This window comes from Numida meleagris, chromosome 4 (genome assembly GCF_002078875.1).
Source record: "Numida meleagris isolate 19003 breed g44 Domestic line chromosome 4, NumMel1.0, whole genome shotgun sequence".
Classification (NCBI taxonomy): Eukaryota; Metazoa; Chordata; class Aves; order Galliformes; family Numididae; genus Numida; species Numida meleagris.
In genome coordinates, this window is record NC_034412.1 from 41,058,227 (window position 1) to 41,083,242 (window position 25,016).

At 35.2% G+C, this 25,016-nt stretch overlaps 1 protein-coding gene across 4 annotated transcripts in view; it reads left to right on the forward strand.

The window, feature by feature from the left end:
- CCSER1 (coiled-coil serine rich protein 1) overlaps positions 1-25,016 on the forward strand; it is a 632,727-nt gene that overhangs the window by 404,401 nt on the left and 203,310 nt on the right. The window contains exon 10 of one of the 4 annotated variants that reach the window (XM_021394793.1): positions 737-1,543. The exons of the other annotated variants lie outside the window; for them this stretch is intronic. Coding sequence (XP_021250468.1) covers positions 737-817 — 81 coding nt within the window. The 3' untranslated portion in view covers positions 818-1,543. Of the gene's footprint in view, positions 1-736; positions 1,544-25,016 lie in introns of those variants that run through there. 4 annotated transcript variants of the gene reach the window in all.

Sequence of the window (25,016 nt, forward strand, 5' to 3'; positions counted from 1 at the left end):
TACAAAAGAAAAGTTGATTTCAAAATTCAAAACATTACCAAAAGTAAATGAATTAAGTATTTAGTAAATTAGATTCAACTTAATAGAAATTCTCCTACATAGATTTTGTAATAGGCTTTGAGCATGTTTCCTTAATATATATATATACACACTCATGTGTGTGTGTGGGTATCATATATATATATATATTGTGTGTGTGTATATGTATAAATGAATATAGACTCAGCTTGAAGACCAGTAAGCAAACTTCAAAAATTAGCTGTGGATAACTACTGTATTATAAGGCAATGTAGTCTATACAACGTACACTTCTCCATATCTGTGTGTTTAATATTAGTGCTTTTTAATGCAGCTTGATCTATTTACACAGTTTTATTATAATTTGGAAATATTTTCAAGTTGTGTGCATCCTATATGTAGGTTCCCTCTATTAGCATGAACTGTCTCATTCAGGTGACTTTTTTCCTGTGCAAACCTGACATCTGTAGTAAATTGCTGTTTTCTACTGAACGGTCATGCACAAGCTCGAGTCATATTTCCATTTTTGTATGTAGTCACTTAATTCCTTGTTATGTTGGTGATTAGTGTGAGAGAAGCTTAATTATTACATGCTGCCTGCATATCTGCATAAATGAACATTTTTCATATAACCTTGTTTTACCATCGAACCATATATCTTTAAGATTTCATTCCATTTCTTTTTTTTCTTTTTTTCTTTCTTTTTTCTCTTTTAAAGGCCCTGTGGAATTCTACATGTTCTGAAGGCTTAGTTTACAAACCTATCAGCCTCTCATTGGTTCCATCATTATTAAATTAAAAAACAACATCTGGACACTCCGCACATACGGATTTAATTAAATATTGATGTATATTAAGTGGCTACAAGTTAACATTATTGGCAAAATTCTACTGCCTCATATTTGTGTTATCAACAGTCAGACATCACTTTTTCGGCTGCAATATCTTCATTATTAATATATAAGTAAATGATCAGTAAGTTATCATGAAGTTATCTGAAATAAAATTCAATTATTGTTATTGTGTGCACTTTAATCATCCATTGGTGATTCACAAGTAAGAAAATACTTCAGTGATGATTGTCTCTCAGATGGGAAAATACATCTTCAAGATCTGAAAACCTAAAGAAACCATTAGTTTTGAAGCTTTTTATTTTCTGTCTTGCAGTAGTGATAAGTTTCCACCATTTGTGAATACAGCATCAGTACCTGTCAGCATGTGCTTTATTTGATGAATACTCATTTTTGTAATTTTTATGTGAGATCCAAGAGACATTTCTGCAGGGAATTTCATAATCTTTTACACTGTCAGAATTTTCCCAGCTTTATCCTAGGAAGTAGGAGAGCTGATCCTGAAAATGTGCACTGTAATTTTTGAATGCATTAGAATTACACCTTTATTTTTATACACTTTGACTTTCAAGAGGCGTTGCTAAGACCACTGATGCTTGAGAGCAAGTAAATATTAATTTATTATAGCACATAACTGTGCTGTGTTAAGCTGTCAAAATTAAAAAAAGAAGTCACTGGATCTTGTCTTGATTAAGCAAGAAATCGGAAGCAAAATAGAGGGTTCACCACAAACCCTGCCACCACTCTTAGTTGCTTCAGTGTTCCTTTTCCTCTGATTAACTTCATTCACCTGGGGATACACTCTACACCGACCTTTACCAGGTAAGATAAGAAAGTGATTGTGCCAGCAGCATACTTATAACTTTCCTGCCAATACATTCCTCATCAAAGATGAGATGATACTTGGAATCTTGGTACTGTGCCATTTTGATTAAGTCACATAGTATGTGTAAGTATGTTGTAAGAATACTTACCTCAACCTGAGCAACTGTTTTAGAATCCATGGCTTTAATTTCAAACAGAGGCAATACTACTGTAATTTAAAGATAACATTTCACAGGGTACTCTGAAATGGATCCAACTGAGAATAAAAGCAATCAACTAAAAATTCTTGTAGCAGTTGAAAGTGGATGGATTTTCTTCACAGGTGATGTTGCGTTGTCATGGCTTATTATGGTACCACTTAACATAGTGTTACTATTTACCACGCTTATTTCCTCTTTTTTCGTTCATAACAACCATCTTCAGCATTCTCTCTCTCTTTCCGTTAAGCTTCCAGAAACTTCTTTGTGTATAAAATTGTATAGTTCTCTTTGTATTTAACAAAGATATATTGAAAACACAATGTAGTAAATAAATTACCAAAAAAAACCACCTAAATGACCATGTGCATTTTATCTTTTTTGAACTTGACCTTCCTTACTGAACTTCATCTGCTGCTATTCTTCCTGGGTGCTTGAGAATCTTTTTTAGAGCCTTTCAGCATAGAACTGCCTAGCTTATGCTGTCTGTTGTGCTTTCTTTTTTCATCACCATTTTTATTATGCTAATATTTTTCAGTCTGTGTAGGATAACATTATTTGGAAGAGGGTAGGGAGAGCATTTTTCATTGTGATGCGTTGGCACAGAGATCTGTGTGCTGCTTAAAGAAATAGATTTTGAGAATGAAGAGAGCTGTGAAAAAACTTACTACATAAGTCAGGCAAAGAAAAGAAGTTGAAGAAAAATAAGACAATTTGAGTTGAGAAGGAAAACTAGTTTCACTTTGTAAATAATCAGTCAGTTTACCTCTTCCTCCTAAGCCTTTTTGAAACAGTGTAAAATACTCAAACATCTAGTGTATTTCTAAAACTGCCACCCCACTGAGGTGTTGCTACAGCTGTAGCTTCAGTGAAAAACTGAAAACAGTCCTGTGACTTTAGGGCTTATGAGCGTGGGTTTGGATTTTAACTTTAATTACCCATCATTTCCAATACGCTTATCTTCGTTTCCTTTCCTTTTCTTTGCCTTGACTATACGAACGTATAAGGAATTACTCTGGGTTTTTTTCATGCTCACAAAGCATTCCAGTAGTCTGGAAAAAAAAATCGTGATTGATAAGTGATATTTAGACTTTAGGGAGACACAATCAGTGTACCTACTGAATTATTTTGAATGGAGAGCTATTTTTAGAAGATCTCTTCGTTTGTTGTTAAGTGCATTTTCTCTTTACTCTTGACAGTCGTTATCAGTACAGAAGTATAGATTTATTGCTTATTATGAGGACCAAAAAAATGTTGACAAGACAGATTAGTATGAAAATAAACCAATGTAGAAGTTCTTAATTACAGTAGAAATTGGTTCTTCTGAATACATAGTAATAAGCAAAATAAATATTTTAGAAAGCAGCTGTAGGAACACTGGAGAAAAACAAATGGTTTTGCCCAAAGCCTGTGTCCTGTTACAAGTAATTGCTAGTTTACTGGGATTCAATGGTATAAACCGGTGTTTGTGAAATACTGTATTCTCATACTGAGCATTGACATTTAACAAGTGCAGGAGTTTGTTATTTTAACTAGAATGTGTTATTTTTCCAATTGATGCTTTAGAAAAGATATCAGATAACTTGAATTTGGTTTCTGCACTTTTCTCCAGGGGCGTCCAGATGACTGAATGTAGTGCTGCTTGATATAGTACAAGAGGGATAAAAGTGAAAATTGAATTACTAGATGTAAAATAGGAAAAAATACTCTGGCACAAAAATGATACACCATGAGAAAATGTTCTGTTGTAGATGTTAAGAGGTTGAGAAGGAGTCAGTAGTTTTAGTAGTTTTAAACAGTTAGGGAAGCAGACAAGTCTCCAAAAACTCTGGGCAGGATAAGTACAGAAAGTTTATGAAAGTTAGGATGCCTGTGGCTGAATTCTGGGGCTAAGTTTATCCAGTGTTAAATAGTATCCTTTTAGGTAAGTATATATGATTTTGTCATTTAAAATACAGTTTGTATTTTTCAGTATGCCTTACCTTTAAAACTTAAGAAGTCTTGAAGGATAAAGTTAGCATACTATGTAATGCCAATAATGGAAACAGAAAATGTCATTTCTATAACTGACCTATTACTGGTGCTTTCTCAGTTGAAATATGGTGAGAACTGTGCCTAGGCTGTTTACTGTTGCCTTCACCTCAATGTTGTGGTTTTCTAGTGCATTTCATTCATTTATTCATTTTTAGTAATGGAAGTTCTTCTTAAGTATCAACAGAACATTAGCATTAATGATAAAACAGCAAGAAGAAATGTGAAGGGAAAGGATTATAAATGAGATTTGGGGAACAGTATAGCATTTCATTTGTAATGCACAAAAAGGCATTGTATTGAAAACAAAGTCTGAATGCTAGCAATAAAAGAAAAAAAATCTTTGGTTACCAGCAAATGCACTGCATAAAAAACTTGCAAAAATTTATTTTGCATATTGACGTGTGGAATCAGACTTTATAACCCACGTAAGGTTACAAAGCAAGTATGTTTATTCAGCGCTGCGCACATGCCAGGTACAAGGGGGATTGTTCCTAACTTGCACACCGAACAAAGCAAAGCCTGACATTTACATAGGTAAAGCACGTACATATCCATTAGATTTCTGAGAATCTGAATACCTAGTCATTAGATTTCTGAGATCTCCTTTGCATACTGCTCCTCCCCTTCGTGTGTGTGCCGTGTAGTGTGGGAGACTTCTTCTGGTGGACGAGCGATGAAGGCTTATAGTCATCCTGATGAAGGCTCGATGTCTTCTTCACTGTAAGCTTTTAACCTCCTGGGGGGAGCCATCCCTCTAACTGTTTCACCTAGTACTGTGTACCACTGTGCCCCCCTTATCTGTCTTTTACGAGGACTACATGCCCCAGACTTTCTCCTTATCTGTCTTCTCCAGCACAAGAAGTTTCAAGTTTCCTTTTATGATTGTATGGAATTTGAGCATTTCACAAACCTAAGCTATTCACAAATCTGAGCTAACTTTCACCCCTTCAATCCCCCCTTTTCTCCAGTCTAAGCAACTTTCATCCTTTCAATATGCGTACCAGTAATGCTGAAGTTGCTATGCAGCAGTCGTGTATATGGTATTTCAACCTTGCATTTAGTACCACGTTCATTACTTCCAGGGAGATTTTTGTTCATCTAGAAATGCTCAAAAGAAACTTGTTGATGCTGCTGATGTTAACCATCATTATGAAATTAAATGATAGCTTTGTATTGGATACTTAAATGAGAGGATTAGATCTATATTGAGTAATGATGCATGCATAGTAATATTTGGGGAGAAATTCCAATATCTTCACTAACAAAATATTATAGTTTTAAGTGAACGAGAGCAAAGCATGAATGCCTAAGGGGAGTGATGATCACACAGTACAATCTCCAGACCTAAAATGTTATACATTATTACAATAATAAATTCACACATCAAAGACGTGAGCTTTCCGATGTACATTAATAGTGCACATTTAATGCATCTATGCATCTAAGTACATCTGTATTGATTATTCCAAGCTATGAAATGATTCAGGAGAAATGATTACTATGAGGCCAAATTGAAAGACAAAATGAAGAAAGACAACTTTCCCGGGTTAGAGTGGAGGTTTGCAAAAGGACTATTTCAATATGGAAATGGACCTTCTCTGCCTCCCTTAACTTTTAATGCTTGATCTACTTCAGAAGCGACCAAAAACCCTGAAGAAAGCTCCCGTAATTCCAGAAATTGTATTGCAGAGGACAATTGACAGTTCAGAATTTGTCCAATATTTGGTCATGTTACTGCTGTCAGAAGGTTTTTTGAAGGCCTCTGAAACTATTCCCAGAAGCCAGAAGGTTCTTACTAAAGAAACAGAAGCTAATCAAAGTTAATTGTCTACTGAAGACTGTTTCATGCATGCTTACGTTGTTTTGCTATAGGAATATATATATATATAAATGAATTCAGGAATTTGTAGTAACAGCACAGAATAAGCATGTGGTTTCAATGAAGGAAACTTGCTGAACTGCAAAACTATGTATAAAATGAGCTGAAAGCACATGTAATATTGTGAACAGGACTCTTTGCAACTGTTGAGAGTGTAATGAACTCAAGGCAGGGCTATACAGTCAGAGTCATTTGAGCTTTCCTGTTCTTTAGTTAGGATCTGTAACAGAGGGTCTGACTTTGCTTTTTCAGTAACTGTGGTGGTCTCTGTGCAAACTGCAGGTGACTACTATCCTGTGCATAGGCTGTCTGGATCAGCTGCTGAAGAACTAATCACAATTAAGCATTTAATATTCTGAAAAATCTATTCTGTAAAAGCTTTGACCAAGCAGTGTACCATATAACTTTTTCTTAAGTTTTATGTGGGAAGTCTTCATTGTGTGTTCTGTTAAATCTGTATGACACTTAAGAATGTGTAAGCTTGACATTAACCAAATAGAAGCTGAACAGCAGGTAGAGTTTAGTTTCCAACTTGGGGCCACAGATTCTGTGGCAGCTATTTCTCAAGTATCTGCTGAACCTTAGCAATTCAATCTGTGAGGAATGACTGCTTTGGAAAGTAATAGTAATAATGTCTCCCACAAAATGGAATGAGAACTGTATACATACAGTATTTCGTGTATTGATAACAGTATATTTTCAACTTAGTTGCTTTTTAGAACAGTACTGCAATTTCCTATAAATGGTGTATGAATACATCACTAACTGGAATCACACAATCTTTGAGAATTTCTTCATTGTTGGACTCTGAGACATGATTGACTTATCTAGCTGACAAAATATCATGGGCAAGTAAAGTGAAATGCAAAATGAGAACAAAGCTGATGAGAACAAGGAAGAAAGCAAAACCTTTATAAACCAAGCAGAATATACCAATAGTATTTTCCATTTTTTTAATATCTCCTTTCACAACAAATATTTTCTGAATATCTTCGGTATCTTCTGAAGGTCTTCATTGCTCAGTGTTCTTTCCGAATACTGACCACTTTTCAGGAAAATGTAAAATGAAAACAATTTTAGTGTGATGTTACCGGTAAATCACCCATTTACCTAAGGCTTTTCACAACCTGAAGACTGATAATTGCTGATAGACCTGTTTTTTAATGAGTTTATTCCCTTTGAGATTGTGTGTACATTTTGTCTCTTAAGCATCCTTTTAAAATATTTTTGTTGTGTTTTTAGTTGAATTATTCTTTGTTATTGATAGAAGTTTATTAAATTTCATTCACATTATCTGTAATGATAATAAAACCATTATCCACTGTTCAGGGTTTCTTTAGGGCCTTTTTTGGTAGTGCACTATCATTATAATTCTGTCTATTGAACTTGGTTAGGGTGAGAAGCAGATTAGGTGCTTGATTCAAATACTTGAATAAAAAAAGCTTTTCTTACTCCCTTAAGCAAGGAGGAAAGGAATGAGTTGGCTGACTCCACTCCTAAAACCCAGCTCTTTCCGTCTTTCTCAAGTTCTTGTTGCCATATCTGCAATTTTCTATTGCTATTGAGAATTCTTGCTAATTCTGTTAGTGGTGAGTTTTTTGTTCTGGTTCATTATTTTCCCCTGCTGTTGTTCCTTTGCTCATTTTCTTTTATCCTACTGTATTGCTTTTATTCTCTCTCCACATTACAGTCCCATTTGGCTCCTACTTTTTCTTTTCTATAAAACATCATTTGTATCACCTATAAAGCATACTTCTAAAACTTCAACAGTAACACAAACCAGAATGTAGCACCTTTGTTTTCTTGATTGTATTTTTGTTCTTAGGTGGAAGGGAAGAGGGAAAAGACATTAAATGCAAACTGCCCATACAGTGTAATTCCAAGAGAGCAGGAAGTGATATTTTCCTTTTCCTATAGTTAGGAGTGCTAGCTGCTATGATCAAAACCTCTAAAAAGAAAGTAAGACTATTTTGAATTCTGTGGATGCTAACATCAGTTTAGGTATCTTTTTAAATGTTTGGAAAGCTGTATTTCTCTGTTTTATATCAGGTAAGAAATTCTCTATCTTTAGTTTTCTTAAGCTTCTTATAGTAGTTTTTGTTGGCAAGTATCAGATTTTTATAGTGTGCTATCAACATAGGCCTTGGACTGACTATGGAACTACTATTTTCAGTTCAACATGCACATGTACAATATAATGTAAATGCTACGAATTCTTTAGGTCATCTGCAGAAATCTTTTTACTCCACCACTAGGCTTATTTTTTAGTAGCGTTTTGCAGTACCTTGTATTTCATAACGTAATGAATTTGTGGTAGTTCTTGCCACTGTTCTAGCTAAACAGAATGTGTTCTATGTTTATCATGTCATGCACTGGTGGAAGATCTTAGGACAGTAAATCAGAGTGTACAGAGAGGTCATTGATATAATGTATTCCTCTTCTGTAACTGCTGCTTTGTACACTTCAGTATAGATCTCATAATCCCTGCTATTGCACACAAACGGGCATACAGTTCTTAAAATTTACTTTTAAAACTCTAGGGGAGCTACTATTAGAAGAAGGATTTAATATTTTGATATTGGGCAGCTTTTCTTCTGCTGAAGACACTCATTTCAGCTTTGTTTTTCTTTTGTATTGAAAGTAGCAACTGCTGATTTCCCCTCATCCTTTGCTTGTAAGTAATTAGTGCTCTGCTTTACTCTTTATAAATGTAATAAATTTCTTATTAGTACCAGTATTTCTGCATGAATATTAAAAATATGTTCAGAAACAGGCCGTGTGCTTGTATAATACACAGCTTCTTCTTTGATTAGTTTGTGTACGTTATTGTAAGACAATATAAAAATGTTATTGAGTGTCACAGAGTTATCTCTAGATCTATCTGTGTGAGTAAACGTGTAAAAACATCCTCTGAAGATTTTTCATGGTTTTCATGATTTTACAGAAGTCTTTTAAAGGTCAATGTCTTAAGGTTTGAGTAACTATTCTGTTGTCTAGGGAATTCATGCCCAGTGGAGGCATGCAGCTGCTTCAGATTTTCTTATCCATCAGACTTAGAGAAAGCTTCTGCGGAAATATTTACAGCATACAGTTCAGTATCTATAGCCAGAGGAAACTGTTTTGATTGAAAAACAAGGAAGTGTGGACACCCTGATTCAGCCTCCATGTTCAGTGTGGTATTGAACTATCCTGAAGGCATTACAATGAGCCAATAGAACACAATCTCTTTTTAACATTTTCTTAGTATGTAGATTCCCTTTTGTAAGTAACAAATAGTGTTTTTTTTGTTTTGTTGGATTTTTTAGAGCATGTTGCCAGAACCTATGGAATAAAACTGGCACAGAATTGTGAAATGTTATTCTGTAAACCTATAATAGCATAATTTTTTTCCATAATCCCTGTATAAGTTATGATGTTTCAAACAACAAGAGGGAAATATCCCACAGCATGTGACAGGTGTTCTCTCAAGGCAAAAGTCTGGATTGGTTCTTAAAGGAGAACAATTTCTGAAAAGGTCTTGTGCCTACAAGAAACTTTACTTCCTTTTAGAATGGATGGATTGAAGATGGTATTGGGAGGGGGAACAGGGTTGATGGCTACAATATGTTTAATGTCTCTTTTCCCATATTTATTCTATTTTTCTTGAAGTGCTCTTAGAATGCTTTTACTCCCTATTCTTGTAGACATGCCTTGTTTGCCTGCTTACCATTCTGTTTCTGTAGTCTCTGCTTTTTCTTCCTTCATTTCTAATATTTCTTTCTAAAGTACTCGGATCTTTCCATTGTCAGTAGATCTGTTTCCATGCTTCTTTAGTGCTGGTTTTTGAGCAGTCGTCCTCCCAACATGCAACATCTTCCGTATGTATGTTTAATCTTTCATATAAATGAAATTTGAGGCTGGCACAGGGAGAGCATAACAGTGTTGGAAGTGCAGAAGCAATTACTTAAAGTTCATATAGAGGTATCGGTAAAGTTGAGAAGTATAACTTTATGGTTTAGAGTAGAATTTCCAGTTTAAAAAAAAAAAAAAAAAAAAACATTGCTTAAATTTTGCTAACGTGTTTTATACCCTGGAATAGGTTGCCCAGGGATGTGGTTTATGCCCCGTCCCTGCAAACTTTCAAGGTAAGGGTGGATCTGGCCCTGGGCAACCTGATCTAGCTGTACATGTCTCTGTTCATTGCATGGGAGTTGGACTAGATAACCTTTAAAGGTTTCTTCCAACTCTAAGGATTCAATGATTCTATAATATTCAGCTTGTACATAAATTATGACAAAATCCTTGTTTAAGGGGAAAACAAGTTAAATCAACAGCTCCCAAAGTCTTCAACTACTTGAAGTGTATTCTCCGGGTTCTTTCCAAAGTGGTTGATCAAATGGTATATATATCATCGCTAAAAGAGGCTCTGAGTTGGTATTGTGTAGTTGTGCTGATATCTGCTTATTTTCAAAGGAAGCTACATCTGAGGTAGGAACTGTCCAGTAACAACTCTATCTTTTGTAGGTAGAATAATAGCCATGCTTAAAATCTCTCCTTTTGGTAAGTTAATTATGATGCCTCTAGTTAAACAAAGAGGGCAAATCCACCTCTCATTACATAATGGTACTATCTGGGCAAGGATTATAATTTCATCACTAGCTGTAAATGGAAACAGCTTGGATTTCAGTGTGGAATGATGAAGAATCACAAATGCTAATATAATTCTGATGTAAAATATCCAAGGTGCTTATTTCCATATGTTTTAGTAATACTGTCTTCTCAGAAGAGTTGTTACTTGTTGCAACAAACATTAACTTCAGTAGCTTAATATCTTATGCAGTGCTCACATTTGGAGACAATTAACTTCCACCAATCAAATCAAAAGTTGTACTTATTGAATGTTTTAGATCTCAGACCACTGTTGAACAACATGAACAAAAGATTTCATGAACAGATTCTACGAAAATAATGAAACTGATTTCTGAAATCAATCATCACTGGCATTTGTTGGTGACCAGAGTCAGACTGGTACACAAATCCTTATCTGCACTGAAGATTTTGTAGAAACATGGAACGCTCATTATGAGACGCCTAGTATGTTAAATTTTGTACTGCATAATTCTAAATCCTAAGGAGTGTTTAAGTTCCAGCTGCTGTTAATGTCCTCCAGGGACCTAAGTATATTTTGTAGTTTCGGATCAAGGCAACTGTTGAAAATTTAATGTCTTTGTAAATATTTCAGACACAAATTATGCAAATGTGAGGACCTGATTGGTTTTGTAGAATAAGTAATAACAGTTTCAGTTGATGGTTGTTGGTTTGTGGGTTTTCTTATTTTTGTTTTTTCCCATCATTTTTTCCACTTACTATAATGGATATTTTCCAATGTGAATGTTTTGTACATGAAATAAGCTGAAAACATTTTCTGCTAACTATTATCTATTGCCATGTCACTTCCTATGAATGTATGAAATTGTTGTGTCCTAGTAAGGATTTTCCATTGTATTTGCTTGGGAGAGGTTTTCCACATTGCTAGAATAGAAGACTGCTTTGCCTTTGAAAGGTACAAATAGGCTGCTGTGAAGGGTGTCAGAGTTGCAACCTATCTGTTTTTTCATAATGAGATTTGAAATTGAATATGTTGTTCATTCATTTGTATGGTAGGATAGCATGACATTTTCTTTGCATAGTTTCATATCAACACATAAATACCAAGATTAGAGCAAAAACTATTTACAAATTTTGCAAGCTGGAAGGACAGCAATTGCTGCTTCTTTCATTTGTTTAACTCTCCAGGTTCGAAAATTACTCGAATTAAATCTTGTTACCCTTCCATGGAGTTTTAAGATCACATTTTTTATCGGTCAATCAATGAATTAGGATGACGTAGATGGACATTTTTGTTGTTTATTATTCCTTGTACTGTGACAGGAGTGAGCAGGAAACTGGTCATTCAAATTTTAGAATGTGTTTGTAAAACAAAACTGATTTTTTTTCTACCTGCAAAGTGCTTGGTGAAATAATAAAAAAAAAAAAAGTGTGCATATAGTACAGCATTACACCATTTTATCAGACAGTAGTTTTCTCCCACTGTTTGGCTATGTATTACCTTTGTGGTATAGATGATTATATTCTGATTACATCCAACTTTCTATAGAACTGTGCAATACATAAAAAGCCACAGTGTGAATATTTGAGAATATACCATTTTGGAGGCAGAGAAAAGTATATACTGTCTCTTTTTCTCAGTTGTTTTATGTTTTAGCAGATTGAACTCTGGGATCCCGATCAACACAGATCAATAGCACTCCACCAGAACATGCAAATCCATCATAAGCCCATGTGCATGGTAGTGTCTTCAGCAGAAGCATGGTTTGTGCTTTATTTTACTACATAAGTTTCAAAAATGATATTGAAAAATTGTTTCCTTTGTTTCACCCTTCCACACACAAAAAAGTGATTCTGATTTCATTTGGTCTCTTACTTGAGAAAGTGTGATTCATAGTTAATCTCCACTTATGTGTGCTAATTAATCCAATTTGCAAAAACAAATTGTGATTAATGCGTGTCTTTAAAATTTACACCTAATTACACAGAATATAATCTCTAAATTTGTATAAATAGAAGTTATAATTTTAAACATTGTAGATAATAAGGAATTTTCTGAACATACATTTGCATGTAGTAATTAAGAACTGCTTCATTGTATTTATATTTGCAAACAGGTTTTGTGCTCATTACTTAGTGCTCTGTGAACAGGGAAATTAACATACCATTTTTGGTACAGATCCAAATTATACATCTTAAAATGAATTCTGAATCTAAATTCATCTTTTGACATTTTACATTAGTGGTAGAGTTGTAAGATACTATTATATTTTTTGCATACATGGATATATATTCTTGCTTGCGTGCCCGCCTAATGCTTTAAATCTTTGAATAACCAATCTCAAAGTTGCACAATAAGGTTAGTTAATAAACTTGCTTTTAGAAATAAAGTGACAGTACTAATTTTGTTAACTGTGTTTCAAATGGTCATTAAAAAAAATTTCAGTTACTGTATGTGCTATAGTTCCAAAACCCTGAAGCTACTGAAAGGGAAAAATCTTAAGGAGGTAGTTAAATGTGTGGTAGGAAAACTTAATGTTGTTAGTGTAAGGCTGCCAAAAGATAAATGTATCTACTAATCAATATTTAATTTAGACAAATTTATCTTAATATTTTCAGAAGCACCCATCCTTAACTATATTCCCTGAACACAACTGAAGCATCTTTGAGCTCCATGCGTAATCTAATATCCTGTAAGCCCATGAGTATAGGAGTAAGATGCTTATATAGTATGTTTGCTCCAAATGTTCATCTCTCTTCTGCTGACAGCTATTCAGTCATCCCTTACTTGGTCTTAAGGGATGATGGTTTAATAAATGTAGGAGGAAAGAATTAATTAATTGGTACAACTTGCAATCACTTTTATGGCTGTACAGTGACAGTGTTTGGTTTTCTGTGTTTGGAATTGGGAATTGGTTAATCAGATTATGTTACTAACACAAAGAACAGAAATAAGCGTTGCCCCTGAATATAAAGAATATCTGTAAATGAATCTGAAGCCTTCCATGGACATATATTCAGTCTTAGCTTTTGCTATGCCAGTGTAAGATACTATATCCTAGTCATTGTGGTGCAAGAGGAAAGTTTAAAAATATCTGGAAAACATTGCATTTGCAGTATGAGATTTGATTTTTTTTTTCCTTAACAGCTTTGTATAGCTGTTAAATTTCAGTAGTATCAGATGCAAAATTTGGATCACCTTGTTAGATGCATGCTGTATAGGAACTGCTGAGTTATGGCCTGAGCCACTGATTGAGCACCTGGAGGAAAGACCCAGTCAGCCCTGGGAGCGCAGGTGAAGGCAATTCACCTGTGTGACTGGAAAAGGTAGAGCCTGGCTCCACCCTTCTTAGGCCTCATTGAAGGGCTGACTGCCACTGAGGAAGGATGTCTTTCTGGAGATCACTCCTTGGTGGAAGCTTTTCCCTGCGAACCCAGAATCTTTTGATATGGGTGAGTGATCTACTTCCCTTCCTTTGTAACACCTTTCTATCGTGCTGGTCCTTGCGCCTCTTTTGTAATGCCTTTTCCATTGTGTTGGTCCTTCCAATTGCTACACATGCCTTTTTTGTCGAAACGTTTTTCAATGTTCTTAGTGGTGTACAATTTATGATGACAGCACAGTCTGAGTAAAGAGGTGACTTACTGAGATGACATGGACTTCTTAATGAAATGTCATGATATGTTGAGGGTTTCTGTTGAGAGTACATTCAAACTTTGTTTTCTTAAATACAGGTAGATTAATGATGAAACCTTCTGCTGTTACCTTCAAGTAACAGAAGATGACAGGACATAGTTTTTGAGCTGATGCATCCTGTGTGGTCAAAGCAAACAACAAACACCTTCCTTGTACCATGTTATCTTCCTAAATTGGAACACCTCAATAGGTTCAAGGGGAAATGTACTTATTTGTGTTTCTGTGACTTTTGGAAAGAACAGGAATTTCTTAGTGTTTTCATAGGTGGCCAGCACAAGACACAAATTTAGCATCAATGTCCAATTTAGCTAGTTTAGCTTTGGCTGCCCTGACAGTGAATATTAAGGAGATGAGGAAGAGGTAGGGGGAAAAGAGAAATGTATATTGAAACATTTGCATCCAACTTCTGCTTTTGGATGACTCACTTTCAGGTAAAGATGGATCCCAATGGGTATAAGTAATATGTTTAGTAGTTCACGAGTCCAGATTGCCTCTTGCCATGTCTGTTAATTTTTTTTCCGTGAAAATAACAGGTATTATTTCCAGCATACAGACTCTTCCGTGTACTCCTGATGTGAGATGACTCACTTTAAGTCATATCAAACTGCAGGACCACAAGGCCCCAGAAAGTAGGGTTTGTCTGATGTTGTAGCAAGTTTATTCATCTCACTAGCCCAGAAGAAATGTGTCCATATTCTTCATTAGGTCAGATTAATGACTTGAATTAGCATGCCTGAGCACATATGAGCACTAATGATTCTGTGAAGGGGTTGGCACCTTCCTGTTTTGTCAACTCAGGCTATCACAGGAGTAAGATTGTTTTGGGATGATTACCGATAGGCAGAATACTCTCAGATGTGACAGGTCTTAGAGAAACATACTGGCAAACTGTGTGTGCCCAGAAAATTTGTCTCATGCTACTACAGACATTCCTTGACAGAGAGTGCTGCAAATACAGATCTGTGCTACAAATGTCTAGTGACATCAAGGGACCCAACTGAGCCTCACTGAGGGATGCTCTAGCAGTTGTCAGCCCACATTCTTGGTGATGTAATAGATAATGTAAATACTTTCAGGAAGATTCCCTGCCTGTTTTTGGACACCTCTTGGAGGTAAGTTATGATAACATGATATACACTATGAAATACAAATATTAAAAACATTAATGAAGCTTAAAAAACCATGTTATACAACCAACAAACAAGCAAACAATAAGGTGTTTGCACAGTATGAAGAAGAGAAACTTTTATAGGGGTAGTGCAATTGAAGTTCAGTTTTAGTAAGGAGCATTTATCTTCATCTCAAAATGATACAGAAGTCTATATTAGCATATACAAAAAGAAATTGTCCATGCCTGGTTTGTAAGTCCTATTACAAAAACACCATGCATATGAAAAGTTTATTTTTACTGTCTGCACAGAATTACTACCCAGATCAATTTATAGCTTTTGGAAAAGTGCAGAAGCAGTTCTACATATTAATTGGGTACTTGTTGAAGATAAAATGCTGTAATAAATTTTATGACCCTGAAGGGAACAAGGAATTGATGATATCCTCAATATTGGTATTTTTGCTTTTTCAGTGTCATTGCTATCTTGTTCTGTATTTGTAGCTGCATTGTTACTTAGTGTTTTGAGGATTATTCTGGTATTTCATACGTTTTTGTACTTGCATTTTTCTCACCACATTGCTTAGTAGTGAAGCTTCTGAATTTGTTAGCATAAAAACTGTTTTCTCACCTTATGCCACCAGTCATGTTCTATATGATCTCATGTATGTTTTTAATTTCGGTACCTCAGTTTCCTCAATTGTCGTTTTCAGAAGTGCTTTGAATTCTTTACATTTAAAGACTATTCTTTAATAGGAAACAGTACTATCTTTGATTATTAATATTTTCATTAGATATCTTGTGATGCTTGATATACTGTTTAGTGCATGGCACTTGATTGTTTCTGACTGCCATTTTCTATTAACCAGATCTAAAGCGCATTCACATTGTGAGAAAATTACTGAATTTTACAATGACCATATTGTACAAATGAATTAGTAAAGTTAGATATTTCTGTGACAGCTTGTATGATCAGATTGAAAGTTTTTTTAAAAAAAAAACTCTCAGTTCTGAAAAGGGAAAGTCTTTTCAACAATTCAGAACTGAAAGGATCAAGATGATTTGATGTGTTCCTTTTATTTGAACCGGAACACCTATCAAGAGTTCATGGGGTAAACCTAAACAGTTTTTTTTATTGCACGACACTACATTTTTGAATTATTTACAATATGCTTTTTTATTCTGTGTCTTAGGTAGAGTAGTAAACAGGGTATTTTCACCTGAAATACACTCTATGGTACTGAAATCAGATCTATAGTCATTCTTGAGGAAGTACTTGCTTATTCTTATAGTAAGTATGCAAGTAAGTTTCTAAAAATAGATCTAGTTCTAAGTTTACTGCTTGAGTGGTTTTGGATGCGTATATTAAAAAATATTCATTGATGAATGAACTCTTTCATAGCCAAACAAAATTGCTTTGCTTCAGGAAGACCGTTGCGTGTGCAGAAGTAACTTATGCATTATGTCCTGGAAAGCTGCACTGGCATCTGTGAAAGCCATCTCTTGATTTAGAATGTGTCAGTTACAAACACGTGTAGAATTTTAATATATTGTTTAAAAGAGTTGCATTTTTCTGTGTGTTTTCCTAGTTTATTGAAGGTGTATGTGAGCATGATATGGAACTATAATGCATTTCATTCTGCTTTAGCATGTTGTGATAGGGTTGACTTGTACTGTAGTAGATGCTATTTTGATTAATACACTACAAAATACGGGCCAGCTGGAAAGCAACCTACCCCATGAGTCTTACTATATTTCAGAATGCTTCATACCTGGTATGTAATGTGTCTCATTTTCCCTGTGGGCTGCCATAACCTACTATTCCGTAGCAAAGCTGAGCGTCTGGAGCATCAGGCTTTAACAAAAAAGTGAAACATAAGTGAAAAGGACAGAATTCACTTGTAACCAGGGAGTCCTACTGTCCTTTGTAATAGATGATCAGTCAGTTGCATTGCACTTTTGTATTCTGATCTTCAGTTTGATTTAAGGGCGTACAGCTTTCTTTCTGTAAAGTATCAGCAAAATAGTATTGTGTGTTAATTAAATATTTTCTGCTGCAGATAGACAGTTTTTTTGTTACTTTGTAAAGACATCAGCACATTGACTTGAATTTTGCAAGTGAGAAACTGGCGCTTTTTTTGTGGTTTTTTTTTTTTTGGGGGGGGGGGGGGAGGAGGGCGGGGAAGAGAGGATTTCTTTTTCCTCTTGAAATGTAGAAGGATTTGTTTTCTCCAAACTTAACCAACTCAGATCACAGCTTCCCTCACTAGTCTGTGCTTCTATTACTCCAGTCAAATATAAGCACTAAAGCCTTCACTTAGCTCTTATTACCTTCTTGCTTTCAAGAAGACATTACATAGAGATCAGTATAGGATTTTGTTCCAAGGAAAGCATGGGTTATTACCAGAAAGAAAAATACTTACATGTGTATTTCAAAAATATTTTTGTTGCATTACCTGTCATAATGTAACAGCCAATGTAATTAAAGGTTAGCTTTTGCTTGAAAGATTATACCAAAGAAAAAGTCATTTTTCACTAGGACAACTAGTAACTCCAAAGCTGATCTCTGCATAAAGAAAATGCAAAAAGGCAGCAGCCTGCCTATTTCCTTTTCTCTGCTTTTCTTCAGTTTTTCCTGTTGCCTTTGCAATGACCTTACTTTTTCAAATTGATACTGTTCACATGGTGGATAACATGAATGACACGTTGAAAATGAGGCTGCAAGCAAAGCATTTTGCTGAGGCAACAAGGTTGTTGAGACGTGCTGAATGATAGGTAACAGAAATTATCCTAATAAGTGTCCCCTATTGACAGTGCAAGAAGTTATTATATCCAAAACCAAAACTTGGGCTGATTTTGCATGTCTTGTGTCTCTCCTGCTGCACTCAGTAATAGAGGATTGGTAAGGAATGTACTGGTTAATTCTGAGTGGCTGGCTGAGCCTTGGATTTCAATTTAATTGTAATTTTTTTAATTTTCTGCGATTTAAAAAAAAAATCTTTTTAGAAAAAGCATTGCCATCTTATGTCAGTGTCTATTACAAGTACAGTTATGCTGTTGGAATATATGAAAGAATGTGTGACAACATCAGTGCAAGTTTCAACAATAACTATATGTAGCTCATTTCCTTATCGTTGCTACAGAAGTATTAATTCCTTCAAAGTATTTTCAGTTACTTTTATTCTGCTGGTTTACAATGTTACAAGAATTATCTGAAAATACAGAAATTTTTGGGAGTGGTTAATTGTTTGGAAGGGCAGGGCTAAAATAGCAGCAGTTATATATTGGCAGTATAAAATTTGTCTTGCAGAAAAATAGATACATTTCATGGCTATCTTCAGGTTAGCACATCTAAAAATGCACTCAAAATTTATTCCAGGATACTGCATCATTAATGTTTAATGGAGAAATAAATCTAGGTATCATCAGCATAGCAATGCTATAATGTTTGGATCTGAGTAATGTGTCTCGTGTGGGTGGGCATGAATGGCAAGTACGATGGGGATAAAATATGCAGCTTTATATGAGGCACTGTGGGGGACTGGTGAAGACCTGGATGCTATTCCTGAAATACAGGATGGTAATGCCCTATAAAATCAGAGTTACACCATAAAACACACAGAAACATTAAACAAAACAAAAGCAAAAAAATATTTACTTCTGCTTTAAAACAAACAAAATAACTAGATACAAATTGCAAATCTTTCGAAATCAGTGCTATAATTATTTTGTATCTTAAAGTAGTTAGTTCACCTAATTCCATCGACTTGTACTCTGAAGAAAAAAAACAAATACTTAATTTAGAAAATCTGACAGTACGAGAAATTTTGGTTCATATTTTTTGGTATTGGGTCTCTGGATTGTATATCTGCTTGTCCATATATGAACATAGTTCATTCCCTAAAGGAAATACCTCTGGAATTCTACTCGAGGATAGCACAAGCAGCAGGATTTTTTTTTTTTTGAAGCATTATGAGCTGATTACATTAGCTGATTTCATCTATCACTTGTCTTCCCATATATTGCATTATTTGCACGTTTAATTAGTGGCTTCTTGATTTTAAGGCTACTTGTAGAACTCTGAAATTTTAACATTCATCCAGACCCTGCTGAAGTAGGCTTCTTGTTGATACGAGATGAAATTCTCTCATGATCATTTTTACTTATGGTTTGTCACTGGTTGTGACTCATCAAGACATGCTAGGTTAATTTTCATAGAATCAGAGAATGGTTTGGGATGGGAGGGACCTTTAAGATCATTTAGTTCTAACCCCCTGCTATAGGCAGGGACACCTTTCTCTACACAAGATTGCTCAAATTTTGTTGTTAAACTTTCTTATATGATTTACTAGTCAGATCGTATTATGAAATGATATAAAATGTCTTAAATTAATGCAGTAATTAGATCAGGGTTTTTTTTACATCTTCTCAAGTGACTTCTGAACATTAAATGTTTTAAAAGCACTCAGCCATTAAAAAGAAATTGTTTTGTATTATTTGAAGACAGAAGTTAACCATATAAACAAAATCTAAGGTCCGGTACCTGAACACTGCCTTAGAACTGTTCAACGTATAGATCCCTATTTACCCCATTTAAATGTACCATGAATGAAGACAGTGTTATCTTCTGCCTAAAATGGCCCAGAGTAATCCTGGAGAAAAGAAGTTTTATCAGGAAACTTACTTTTCATGACCTGATGGAGACTTTCTATGTCCATGAGCTATGTTTATATTAACGTACATTTTAAGCTCTTTATTTTTCCCATTAATTTAAGTTTTCAAGTAATAAGGAGGCTAATAGCCTAAAATACTGTATTTTCAATTATATGCATAGAGATTACATTCAATTAATTACCGTGATAGGAAAGCGATCTGTTATTTTATCAAATAAAATAACTATCTCTTTTTTTTTTTTTTTTTTGCTGCTGCCTTAACAGCAATAGCCTATTTACCTGTTATAACCTATTTCTATTTACCTAAGAAAATACATTAAACTGAAGAACCTCATTCAGATGCATATTTTCTTACCAAGTGATGTTTTGGTGCATCTTCCCCAGTAAAGTTCCCAGAATTTGTTACATTTCTTGCCTCTGAATTGAATACCTGTAAATAATGAAAATAATTAGGTCCCTTTTGCCCAGCATGTAATGTATACATAGATCTTGTGTTTAGTTGTCTTTTTTTAAAAAAAAAAAAAATTCCTCATCTTTTTTTTTTTTTTACTCTCTGCATCTTACTATTCTTCATTTGCTCAGACAGCGGTGACTCCTATTTATTTGTGTGGAAACTACAACAGGTATAAAGAGTACAATAACATTATTTGATAGAGCAAGTTCTCAGCTACCAAACACTATTTTTCGTCATAATCACCATTATTTGCTATGCATTTTTGGCAGCACAAACAAAAGCCTGCAGGACGCACTTGTAACAATCTGCAGCTATGGAGGTGATCCACTGTTGTTCTCACCACTGATGAAACGCACCACCCACTGTCTCACTGGGCTCACATCCATTGTTTGGTCTCCAGAAACGCTCAGCAAATATTGATGTATGTCAATGAGTGCAATGGAGGAACTCAGTGACACACCTTTTCTTCATATGTACTTCCATGTCAGATGCCATTCTGTCAGACTGTGTCTCTGCTTCCATCTGTCACGTGACAGCAAAAATGGAATGGAATATTGGCAGGGACCAACGTCTACTGCCATACCACCTCCGACTTCATGGGCCAACATAATAAAATAGGAGGCATTACTTCAGTAGCAGCCTTCGTAGTTGAAACTATTAGCAGTATTTGTCCCTCTTGTAGATTGATTTTTAATGTACTTCTTTGAGGAATTTGATGATTCAGTTATATATTTATGAAAACTTGCATGAGCTGAGAGCATAGGCATATCCTTGCATGCTAAGGTAAGCTCTGAAGAAGCCTGGAGATGTAGGAGAGATCTCAGAGAAACAGAGACTGTTTCACTTACATATTTAATACTTGTGAGCTTTGTTAACATGTTAGAAAGAGAAGACAAACAGAGGCACCTGTACTCTTTTGAGTTTCATTAAGATGGATTGTCAGTGCTAGACTGTCCATACTAGGGCAAGAGAGGAAACATAGCAGAGCTAGAGATAGCATTTTAAAGTATTTTGGTGTTATCCTGGCCCTTAAAACAGAAGCGTCTTCTCTCTTATTTACTTTGTCAATTAACCAAGGAGAAGTATCCAAGGAGGGGAAATAATTTGTTTTGTATTTTTTTTCTTTCGATGCACCACAGATTTCAAGCTGCAAGCTTCTGTCCCTGAATGTGTAGTTGGAGGTGAATTATGTACCTTTGACCATACTGTGCTTATAGATCTGTCCAACTACTGAATGATTTGGGATTTTTTGGTGAAGAAATTTCATGAATTATGAATGCTTTTCTTACTGCATGTATTCTAAAGGAGCAAGTATTCTCTTTAATATGTTGAGACAGTAGTAGCTGTTTATATGCTGACTGTAGAATCACTGTGTCCTCCGGGACTGTAAGGACTTGCAACCCATATGTGTAAAACATTGCTAGAATGATAACCTGGGTTTACTGTACTATAAACATTGTATATGACCTTTAAAAACTTCAAGCCTTTAAAAAATATATATATATAAAGGCTGTTCAATATTTTTAGTTTTGACTCAGTAGTATTTGACTTTGACAAAATTTAAAACCTTTGTAAGTACTTTCTGAGCTAAGACCCATCATAAAGTTTTAAAGGCTATTAAACAGATTCACATTCTCATATTTTTAAGTGAGAAGGCATGTTTTTTGCACACCATTTAGCTGGTAGGTATGTGTAGTAAAAACTGTAGTTTATTGGGCAATAATGATGAGTATAGAAGATATTTATTTTAAAGAATGAAGAATGTTTTCATACGTATGTTTGGCTTGTAGTCAGAGTCCAGCCTGTATGAACTTGATTCCTGCTTGGGGTCCCTTCCTAGTGCTGTTGTTGTTTCTATGATTTCCTTGTCACGTCTTTACCTTGAGGAGGGGTGGCCCAGGTTTGTTACCACAGTATATCACAAAGCCAAGGACTTGTGGCAATTCTTGACATCACCTTCTACTGGACTGCTAAGGGTTTTGTGTTACAGTGAGTGCAAGATACATCTGTATCTTGCAAATACACATCTCTTCTGTAATAAAAGGGTATTGTTATATGTGCAGGTGTGTCCTTTTAATGGATTGTTAAATGCGCTTCCAGGTGATGTGTCAAACATAAAAATGCAAGGAGGCAGCACTCCTTCAGCATGTTATTGGATAGAGATCTTTATTTCATTATGTTTTATCCCCATTTGTAAATGAATGTCCAAGAAAAAAGCTGAATTAAATACAAAGTAGCCATTAGAAAGGGATTGGGAATTAACTATTGTCATGGTTTTATGATTTTCGGTTATTGGTACTCCGCATCATAACATCATGTAGTGAATGTACCTGGTTCTCAGAAGAGAAGGACTACTACATTCCCCATGGTACTTTGCTCCTCTGTTACCATTTTCCAGCCGGAGGGAAAAGATAAAAGCTCACAGTATAAAAACTTGCAGATCACGAGACCTCGTCCCTTTTTCTGCCGTCTCTCGTCTTGGCAGCACCTCGCTCTCCAGCCGTCTTATAATCGGTAGTATAGTAAGGCCTACCTTGATTTTGGGACATTCTCTCTCTGTATTGGATTTATCAGCTTAAATTGTAATTATATTGTATTACAGTGTGTTGTTTTGCATTCCGATATCTTATTTAGTAAATTAGTTTGTTTCTCCTCAGATTGTTGCCGCTGTTCTTTGCTCTCAGGGCCATCTCCCTACCCTTTTCCCCTTTCCCCTTTTCCCGGGGTGTGGGCCCGTGGGTCCCCCGTCCCCTTTGTCACGGAATCGGGCCTAACACCCGTAAACCGTTGACAACTATAAATTCTTTAGTAACTATGAAACATATTAATAAAAACATCTACCGCACAAATACTGTTAATAGATATTATTTACTTGTTTATTTAAACATTTGGTTGTATAATAGTATAAAATCATTTTTCTTTTATTTGGTTTTGTTTTCTTTTGTTTATGCATGCAAAAATGTATTTATTATTTATATGTGCAGAGAAAACAAAGGCAGAAGGCTCTGATCGTGGTGAATGCGATGTATGTTGTCTCCCAATAGATCCAAAAATGTTGTTATTAGCTCTGGAAAGATGGAGTTTAGTCTAGGGAGGATGCTTTCAAAGTATCACAGCAAACTACTTAGGCATCTAAGAGTCTTTAACACACGTTATTAATGTGATAGAAGCAATCACTAGCTTAAGCAGTAGGAACACGTTAAAGATCCAACACTGCAGCATCTCAGGGCAAGGCTTAATTTACAGTTATTGTAGAAGAGAAAAAAAATCAAATGCTATTTTTTTAAAGAAGCACCAAGACTTAATTACTTGATTTGTAAGCCATGCAACTAATGGAATGATCAGATTACAAGTATATTTTGTAGGAAGGCTGAGCTTTTTGTTGGTTTTTTTTTGCTTGTTTTAATTCGGAAATCATTGGTAAACTGCATTAAAATAGCTATTTATTCTTTCCCTTCAGTTTCTCTAGATTTGTTTTGCTTCAGATCATGTACTTATACTAGATGAAAACTCTATCCAGTACTCCTTGTCACCCTACTATACATACTGCATCTTTGTTATGATTTAGTGTGGTTTGGGGGTACTAGAATATGAATGATATTTACGTTTGAACTGTAAACATGGGAAAATAAGGTATAAACAGTGGAGATGGAAAAGGGCTGAATTTTCCACATTGTGAGCATGGGAGTGATAATTAAAACTCTGAACAGAGAAAAGAACTAAAGAGTAGGATTGGGGGTATAAATCTGTTGCTCTGTTGATGGAAAAGGAGAACATGAAGATCTGTAAAACTGTCCTTCACTTGATGGGATGTGAAGGAAGTTCCTTCCTTTTTTTTTTGTTACAAGAGACTTTCCAGTATGAGGTTTTGAGCTTGTTAATGTTGCTTAGATTTGGTTGGACTGTTTCCTGGTTTCAACTTGGTTTTATTGAGAGTGCTTCTGTGCTTGCATTCATGCTTTTCGGAGGGAGGTGTATCTGTGAGAAGTTTTGTCCATAAGCACATGCATGTTCCTTGTGTCACAAATGCTGTGTTTGTAAAGGACTACATCACTCAAAGTTGAAAAAGGAAGTGTAGGTAGTAAAACGGGCACCTCCTTCATTTCAGACCTGTTTCAAAATTAATTTACATGCACTAGTTGTAAGCTAGAAAACATTCTTACTCTTCAAGATGTATTACCACAGGGTAACAAAAAGAGGAGCTCTTCACAGACTAATACTTTAAAGTGATCTGCTTGAACATGGTGGTACAAACTGCTGTGGAAATACTGCTGTTTGCAAACTATCACATTTTCGCATTTTATTCGTCCTCATGTGAGGTTTGAAGTGTGATGTGCGTATGCATGGTAAGTGTGATCTCATTAAATAAATGCTTTATTTTGTTTAATGCTATATTAACATGATAGATTCCATGGTATGTCACTGGACTGACGCTTGATGCATCTAAGTAAAGGAAGGTGCAAAAAAAAAAAAAAAACCTAGAAAAAAGAGCTTTTAAACAAATTTTGTCACTTTGGGAATTTTATATGCCCTGGGGAGGGAATTGCGTGTAAGATTATAAGAGGTGTCTCCAAATATTGTGAAGCAAGCCATGGAAAGGATTTCTAAAACTAGGAGTTAGATGAAAGCAAATTTGTGAATATGAAACCAGCAAACGTTGTTACAAATGGAAAAATAGTGGGAGATAAATTAG